The 9,956-nt window shown below is 40.5% G+C and overlaps 1 protein-coding gene and 1 non-coding gene across 2 annotated transcripts; both read right to left on the reverse strand.

Annotated features, from left to right (window-relative positions):
- Nucleotides 1-2,283: 2,283 nt before the first annotated feature.
- LOC120040986 lies at nucleotides 2,284-4,986 on the reverse strand. The gene is made up of 2 exons (XM_038985954.1): nucleotides 4,812-4,986; nucleotides 2,284-2,934 (listed from the first exon to the last, which is right to left on the reverse strand). The coding sequence occupies exons 1-2, from the start codon at nucleotides 4,812-4,814 to the stop codon at nucleotides 2,284-2,286; spliced, it is 654 nt and encodes a 217-aa protein (XP_038841882.1). The 5' UTR covers nucleotides 4,815-4,986.
- trnat-ugu lies at nucleotides 4,322-4,394 on the reverse strand. The gene has a single exon. It is a non-coding gene; the product is annotated as a tRNA-Thr (tRNA).
- Nucleotides 4,987-9,956: the final 4,970 nt, after the last annotated feature.

The following is a 9,956-nucleotide window of genomic DNA, read 5'->3' on the forward strand; positions in this document are numbered from 1 at the left end:
TGGTCTGTCTCTCCACACGCCTTGACAGACACATTATCTACACACAATCACGCTGCACCTTGGTCTGTCTCTCCACACGCCGTGACAGACACATTATCTACACACAATCACACTGCACCTTGGTCTGTCTCTCCACACGCCGTGACAGACACATTATCTACACACAATCACACTGCACCTTGGTCCGTCTCTCCACACGCCGTGACAGACACATTATCTACACACAATCACGCTGCGCCTTGGTCTGTCTCTCCACACGCCGTGACAGACACATTATCTACACACAATCACACTGCACCTTGGTCTGTCTCTCCACACGCCCGTGACAGACACATTATCTACACACAATCACACTGCACCTTGGTCTGTCTCTCCACACGCCCGTGACAGACACATTATCTACACACAATCACGCTGCACCTTGGTCTGTCTCTCCACACGCCGTGACAGACACATTATCTACACACAATCACGCTGCACCTTGGTCCGTCTCTCCACACGCCGTGACAGACACATTATCTACACACAATCACACTGCACCTTGGTCTGTCTCTCCACACGCCGTGACAGACACATTATCTTCACACATGTTTAAGGCGCTTTTCACTGACAGTCGCAACTCAATCAACTACACCTACTGCCATGCCCACTACCCAAATAGCAGGCTTCCCAAACACACTGGGGGGATTTGAAACAATCCACAGCATTTCTTTTAATGAAGTGAATGTTCCTCTGTGGCTAAGATGCTACCTGGTGAAGTATTTTTATAATGTTATTTAGACAGGAGTAATTCTATAATGTTGGTGAAACATCACGTTACTTTAGGGCAATCCAGCATCCTAACTGTGCACTGTGAACGTGCTAACTTTCCTTTCCATTTCACAAGAAGCTGAAACCAGAGATCTGTAAATAATGATGAGATGCTCATGTCTCCGCCCTAACAATGGGGGTCTTAGACTCTACACCGGTTATAAAGAGGATTCATGTGCTTCATTTGAAGGAGTTATTTGGCCACTTTGGTACAGACCTTATCAAAACATATAGGACTATGGGCTAGGCTACATGAGGTGTGATACTAACCTTATTAAACATATAGGACTATGGGCTAGGCTACATGAGGTGTGATACTAACCTTATTAAAACATTTAGGACTATGCTACATGAGGTGTGATACTAACCTTATTAAAACATATAGGGCTATGGGCTAGGCTACATGAGGTGTGATACTAACCTTATTAAAACATGGCTACATGAGGTGTGCAACTCTGATTGGCCATTAATTTGTTAATTAACTCAGGAACCACACCTATGTGGAAACACCTACTTTCAATATCCTTTGTATCCTTCATTTACTCGTATTTCCTTTAATTTAGTCAGTTACCTGTCTGCATTTGTCATCTGTTACCTTTTTCTTGTTCAAATCATGTGTTTTATTGAAAATATTCCATTCCTATTGTTATAAACAGGGACAATCGTGACTTTGACTCCACACAACATAAATCCACAGATGTTTGAAATATATCTCTCAACATTGATCACTTTTCTACAGTGTTTCAAAGATATATCTTGTGTTTCAGATGTTTTATATACCTCTGTTTCTGGTGATAAATTGTTACTTTTTATAAACTTTTTATACTGTATTAAAAAAGCGAATTTTGATCTTGAACTTGATTGTGTATTTATTCTTCCCCGTAAACTGATGAATAGTTAATCTGGTCCCTTAAACCGATGAATAGTTAATCTGGTACCTTAAACTGATGAATAGTTAGCCTGGTACCTTAAACTGATGAATAGTTAATCTGGTCCCTTAAACTGATGAATAGTTAATCTGGTCCCTTAAACTGATGAATAGTTAGCCAGGTCCCTTAAACTGATGAATAGTTAGCCTGGTACCTTAAACTGATGAATAGTTAGCCTGGTACCTTAAACTGATGAATAGTTAATCTGGTACCTTAAACTGATGAATAGTTAGCCTGGTACCTTAAACTGATGAATAGTTAATCTGGTACCTTAAACTGATGAATAGTTAATCTGGTCCCTTAAACTGATGAATTATTAATCTGGTCCCTTAAACCGATGAATAGTTAATCTGGTCCCTTAAACTGATGAATAGTTAATCTGGTCCCTTAAACTGATGAATAGTTAGCCAGGTCCCTTAAACTGATGAATAGTTAGCCTGGTACCTTAAACTGATGAATAGTTAGCCTGGTACCTTAAACTGGTATTTTGCAATACAGCACAAAGAGATCTGGGACCAGGCTAATGAACAGTCTGTATTCAAATCTAAGTAAATGTTGTGATGGCTTCCGGTCTACGCAGTTTGTTGACTGTAACATTAGCTAAACGTTTCAGCACCTCTCCCCATTTCTCCTGGTCCTCCTCTCTCTCCTGGAGCTTGGCCTGCTGGGCAGAGTAGACTATGCCCAGGATGAGGCTCTCAAAGCGGGGTGCAGCCAGAGGGATAGCCCCTCTCTGGTCCTCCAGGGCCTTCACCATCTGCTCCATGGAAGAGAGGGTCTTGGGGATGTTGTGGTTGATGCGAGCCAGGAAGGCCCGTCCCTGCCTCATAGATGCCATCTCCAGGTCCTTCACCATCTGCTCCATGGAAGAGAGGGTCTTGGGGATGTTGTGGTTGATGCGAGCCAGGAAGGCCCGTCCCTGCCTCATAGATGCCATCTCCAGGTCCTTCACCATCTGCTCCATGGAAGAGAGGGTCTTGGGGATGTTGTGGATGATGCGAGCCAGGAAGGCCCGTCCCTGCCTCATAGATGCCATCTCCAGGTCCTTCACCATCTGCTCCATGGAAGAGAGGGTCTTGGGGATGTTGTGGTTGATGAGAGCCAGGAAGGCCCGTCCCTGCCTCATAGATGCCATCTCCAGGTCCAGCAAGTTGATGTTGTTGTCTTTGTCGATCTCTACTCCACCCAACAAGAACTATATGGAGAGGAAAGAAACTTACGATCAGTGAAATGTGGGTAGATAATAACATATGTATAAGAAAGAAGTTTAGGAGTGAGCCGATATGGGTGAGCGGAGGAAAAACAAAGAGTTTAAGACAACATGCCCATTAAAGTGTAGCCTGGTCCCAGACCTGTTTGTGTTTTCTTGTTGACTTTGATGGTCGTTGTCAGTAAGACATCCCAAACTGATCTGGGACCAGGCTAATAGAAGTGTAACCTCAAACATCAGGTTGGCATCACTGAGGGATTGGCCCTGGGTAGGAAGATCACCATGTACGGCACCAGACACGTCTGAGAGAGAAACATGTTGTTCCTTTTAAATGATTCATTATGAGAAAAACTATATTGTTCCACTCAGGACCTGTTGTGGTATTCTATCACATTATATAACATACTAATTATGTAACTGGACTTCCACTCAGAACCTGTTGTGGTATTCTATCACATTATATAACATACTAATTATGTAACTGGACTTCCACTCAGAACCTGTTGTGGTATTCTATCACATTATATAACATACTAATTATGGAACTGGACTTCCACTCAGAACCTGTTGTGGTATTCTATCACATTATATAACATACTAATTATGTAACTGGACTTCCACTCAGAACCTGTTGTGGTATTCTATCACATTATATAACATACTAATTATTTAACTGGACTTCCACTCAGAACCTGTTGTGGTATTCTATCACATTATATAACATACTAATTATGTTTGATGGGGATGTCTACACAGACCTTTTGACCTGGCTACTGTCTACACAGACCTTTTGAGCTGGCTACTGTCTACACAGACCTTTTGACCTGGCTACTGTCTACACAGACCTTTTGAGCTGGCTACTGTCTACACAGACCTTTTGAGCTGGCTACTGTCTACAGGAAAAACAATTGAGTGAAAAACTTGACCTTCCTATGATTGCTCCTTGATCTGTCTGAAATCATATTTCTGTTTGTCATGTTGCTGTATGATGATAGTGTTGCTACTTGTTTTATCTGCCCTCTGTAAGATAACACTGCAACATATTGTTACCTGTTTTAAATTTATTTAAAAAACAAAATACTTATCCTTACTGAACAAACTAGTTGTGACACATTCTGTAATCACTCTGTACTACGACCTGCTGTAAGGAGATTTGACAGCTTTAAAAGATGACTTTCTCTTTAGGACGCTGTTCTTCTTTGTCTTTGGCGCAAGACAGGGAGATGAGGTAGAGAAGAGACTTCCTAATTTTTTTGTTTTCTGGGGCTGGGTTAGTTTGAGTTGCTGGCTAACTAGAGAGCAACAGTACAATGGCTGCTGCTGTGTGACAACAGGTGCTACTGGCCTCAAATCAGCTGGGCCAAAATATGTCAGGCCCCAGCGAGAATTGAACTCGCGACCCCTGGTTTACAAGACCAGTGCTCTAACCACTGAGCTATGGAGCCTTACTTGTATAGCAACTCAGAGACTATGCTATTTAATTACCACACCCCTACTGGCTACAATGCAGATGCCACACCTCAGTAATATGTCAGACTCCTTATATAAACACAAGTAACGATAGCTGCCGGTATGATCCCACAAAGCCTTCAGAACTGCCATTGTAAATGATATCAAGTGAGTACCACATTGAGATGTACTAAGACCCAAGACAAGGTTTAGGCTTATCAATGACAGTTGGGTAGAAAGATTCTCTGGGTAGCTTGTAAGTCGCTCTGGATAAGAGCGTCTGCTAAATGACTTAAATGTAAATGTAAATGTAAAATTATGTAACTGGATATCTACTCAAGGCATTCAAGACACAGAATATTTAAAATATCTAAAGACAATCACACTAACTATAAATGAGTCTGATAACTCACCATCTAAGAGATTCTGAACCCATAGAGTTCCCAGAGTGACCCAGAGCAGGATTCAGAGTTGAGATTTCACCACCATTTCTCTTTTCTGAACGTATAACTCTGATTGGACGATGGTTTCACTGCCTCCTGTCTCTCTGATTGGACGATGGTTTCACTGCCTCCTGTCTCTCTGATTGGACGATGGTTTCACTGCCTCCTGTCTTTCCTGAGCTTCTCCTTCAAGTTCTGTTTTTATACACTAAAAACCCCAGTGTGATAGCCAGTGAGTTAAAGGCTAGAATGCCATACATTCTTCAACCTAGGAAACAGGGCATCGGGGCCAGTTGGCTCATAGGTTTACAGTTACAGTTACAGTTTACACTACCGTTCTTCATTCCTGGTCCTACTGGGTGTACAGGCTCATTATTCCAGCCAGTACACACCCAACTGTTCAACTACCGTAATCACTAAGGCATTAACTGAATGTGTGTTAGTATTTGAACCAAGTCAATAACACAATAAAAAAGTATATATACAGTGTGTGCAAATGAAGTAAGATTAGGGAGGTGAGGCAATAAATAGGCCGTAGTGGCGAAATAATTACAATTTAGCAAATAAACACTGGAGTGGTAGATGTGCAGAAGAGGAATGTGCAAGTAGAGATACTGGGGTGCAAAGGAGAATGAAAAGAAATACATATAAATAAAATAAATAACAAAATGGGGATGAGGTAGTTGGATGGGCTATTTTACAGATGGGCTATGTACAGGTGCAATGATCTGTATGCTGCTCTGATAGCTGATGCTTCAAGTTAGTGAGGGAGATATGAGTCTCCAGCTTCAGTGATTTAGTGACAGCACCACAGATTCACTGGCAGCATCAGCTGAGCTGGGTCGTCACTAATTACCACAGCCACAAAGTGATAAACATCGCCTAATTATACAATTTCTCTTCTTAAAACGTGATTTTAAACCACACTAATAACCGTATGCCTAACATGCTGTCTACACCGGGATGTTGATTTTGTCCATCCACACCAGACATGATCAGGACATGCAGGCTGAAATATCAAAACTCTTAACCAACTATACTTTTACTTTCTTCCTGGATCTTTTGTAGAATTTTGACCCATTTTGATTCACACAAAATCTTGTTCTCTACTCCGACAATTAACCCACAGATAAACGGGGGAAATGTAGTTTCTAGTAATCTCTTCTTCTTCTTCTGTGGACTTTATGTGTTTAAGTTGGTAACCAACTTTAAGGTGCATTACCACCACCAACTGGACTGGAGTGTGGACCTCAGTTCAGCTTTCAATCACCCACGTGGGTATATGCTCCTAATAACCAATGAGGAGATTGGAGAGGCGGGACTTGCAGCGCATCAAAAAATAGAACCAAGTTCTATTTTAGCGCCTGGCTACGCAGACACGTGCACGAGCAGTTTGGATGAAATGATTGAAAAATATCAAAAATCAATCAATAAAATGTATTTATAAAGCCCTTCTTACATCAGCTGATGTCACAGAGTACTGTACAGAAACCCAGCCTAAAACCCCAAACAGCAAGCAATGCAGGTGTAGAAGCACGGTGGCTGGGAAAAACTCCCTAGAAAGGCCAAAACCTAGGAAGAAACCTAGAGAGGAACCAGGCTATGAGGGGTGGCCAGTCCTCTTCTGGCTGTGCCGGGTGGAGATTATAACAGAACATGGCCAAGATTTTCAAATGTTCATAGATGACCAGCATGGTCAAATAATAAAAATCACAGTGGTTGTAGAGGGTGCAACAGGTCAGCACCTCAGAAGTAAATGTCAGTTGGCTTTTCATAGCCGATCATAAAGAGTATCTCTACCGCTCCTGCTGTCTCGAGAGAGTTGAAAACAGCAGGTCTGGGACAGGTAGCACGTCCGGTGAACAGGTCAGGGTTCCATAGCCGCAGGCAGAACAGTTGAAACTGGAGCAGCAGCATGGCCAGGTGGACTGGGGACAGCAAGGAGTCATCATGCCAGGTAGTCCTGAGGCATGGATCTAGGGCTCAGGTCCTCCGAGAGAGAGAGAGAGAGAGCATACTTGAATTCACACAGGACACCGGATAAGACAGGGGAAATACTACAGATATAACAGACTGACCCTAGCCCCCCGACACATGAACTACTGCAGCATAAATACTAGAGACTGAGACAGGAGGGGTCAAGAGACACTGTGACCCCATCCGATGATACCCCCGGACAGGACCAAACAGGAAGGATATAACCCCACCCACTTTGCCAAAGCACAGCCCCACACCACTAGAGGGATATTTTCAACCACCAACTTACCACCCTGAGACAAGGCAGAGTATAGCCCACAAAGATCTCCCCCACGGCACAACCCAAGCGGGGGCATCAACCCGGACAGGAAGATCACATCAGTGACTCAACCCACTCAAGTGACACACCCCTCCCAGGGACGGCATGGAAGAGCACTAGTAAGCCAGTGACTCCGCCCCTGTAATAGGGTTAGAGGCAGAGAAGCCCAGTGGAGAGAGGGGAACCGGCCAGGCAGAGACAGCAAGGGTGGTTCGTTGCTCCAGTGCCTTTCCGTTCACGAAGCTCAGAGACATATCATCACATACAGTATAGAAAACCATCAAGAAGACATATCATTACATACAGTATAGAACACCATCTAGAAGACAGAGACATATCATTACATACAGTATAGAACACCATCTAGAAGATATATCATTACATACAGTATAGAACACCATCTAGAAGACATATCATTACATACAGTATAGAACACCATCTAGAAGACAGAGACATATCATTACATACAGTATATAACACCATCAAGAAGACATATCATTACATACAGTATAGAACACCATCTAGAAGACAGAGACATATCATTACATACAGTATAGAACACCATCTAGAGGACATATCATTACATACAGTATAGAACACCATCTAGAAGACATATCATTACATACAGTTTAGAACACCATCCAGAAGACATATCATTACATACAGTATAGAACACCATCTAGAAGACATATCATTACATACAGTATAGAACACCATCTAGAAGACATATCATTACATACAGTTTAGAACACCATCCAGAAGACATATCATTACATACAGTATAGAACACCATCTAGAAGACAGAGACATATCATTACATACAGTATAGAACACCATCTAGAAGACAGAGACATATCATTACATACAGTATAGAACACCATCTAGAAGACATATCATTACATACAGTATAGAACACCATCTAGAAGACATATCATTACATACAGTATAGAACACCATCTAGAAGACAGAGACATATCATTACATACAGTATAGAACACCATCTAGAAGACAGAGACATATCATTACATACAGTATAGAACACCATCTAGAAGACAGAGACATATCATTACATACAGTATAGACCACCATCTAGAAGACAGAGACATATCATTACATACAGTATATAACACCATCTAGAAGACACATCATTACATACAGTATAGAACACCATCTAGAAGACATATCATTACATACAGTATAGAACACCATCTAGAAGACATATCATTACATACAGTATAGAACACCATCTAGGAGACATATCATTACATACAGTATAGAACACCATCTAGAAGACATATCATTACATACAGTATAGAACACCATCTAGGAGACATATCATTACATACAGTATAGAACACCATCTAGAAGAAAGAGACATATCATTACATACTGTATAGAACACCATCTAGAAGACATATCATTACATACAGTATAGAACACCATCTAGAAGACATATCATTACATACAGTATAGAACACCATCTAGGAGACATATCATTACATACAGTATAGAACACCATCTAGAAGACATATCATTACATACAGTATAGAACACCATCTAGGAGACATATCATTACATACAGTATAGAACACCATCTAGAAGACAGAGACATATCATTACATACTGTATAGAACACCATCTAGAAGACATATCATTACATACAGTATAGAACACCATCTAGAATACATATCATTACATACAGTACAGAACACCATCTAGAAGACATATCATTACATACAGTATAGAACACCATCTAGAAGACATATCATTACATACAGTATAGAACACCATCTAGAAGCCATATCATTACATACAGTATAGAACACCATCTAGAAGACATATCATTACATACAGTATAGAACACCATCTAGAAGACATATCATTACATACAGTATAGAACACCATCTAGAAGACATATCATTACATACAGTATAGAACACCATCTAGGAGACATATCATTACATACAGTATAGAACACCATCTAGAAGACATATCATTACATACAGTATAGAACACCATCTAGGAGACATATCATTACATACAGTATAGAACACCATCTAGAAGAAAGAGACATATCATTACATACTGTATAGAACACCATCTAGAAGACATATCATTACATACAGTATAGAACACCATCTAGAAGACATATCATTACATACAGTATAGAACACCATCTAGGAGACATATCATTACATACAGTATAGAACACCATCTAGAAGACATATCATTACATACAGTATAGAACACCATCTAGGAGACATATCATTACATACAGTATAGAACACCATCTAGAAGACAGAGACATATCATTACATACTGTATAGAACACCATCTAGAAGACATATCATTACATACAGTATAGAACACCATCTAGAATACATATCATTACATACAGTACAGAACACCATCTAGAAGACATATCATTACATACAGTATAGAACACCATCTAGAAGACATATCATTACATACAGTATAGAACACCATCTAGAAGCCATATCATTACATACAGTATAGAACACCATCTAGAAGACATATCATTACATACAGTATAGAACACCATCTAGAAGACATATCATTACATACAGTATAGAACACCATCTAGAAGACATATCATTACATACAGTATAGAACACCATCTAGAAGCCATATCATTACATACAGTATAGAACACCATCTAGAAGACATATCATTACATACAGTATAGAACACCATCTAGAAGACATATCATTACATACAATATAGAACACCATCTAGGAGACAGAGACATATCATTACATACAGTATAGAACACCATCTAGGAGACAGAGACATATCAT

The sequence above is a fragment of the Salvelinus namaycush genome, unplaced genomic scaffold (genome assembly GCF_016432855.1).
Source record: "Salvelinus namaycush isolate Seneca unplaced genomic scaffold, SaNama_1.0 Scaffold4, whole genome shotgun sequence".
Lineage (NCBI taxonomy): Eukaryota > Metazoa > Chordata > Actinopteri > Salmoniformes > Salmonidae > Salvelinus > Salvelinus namaycush.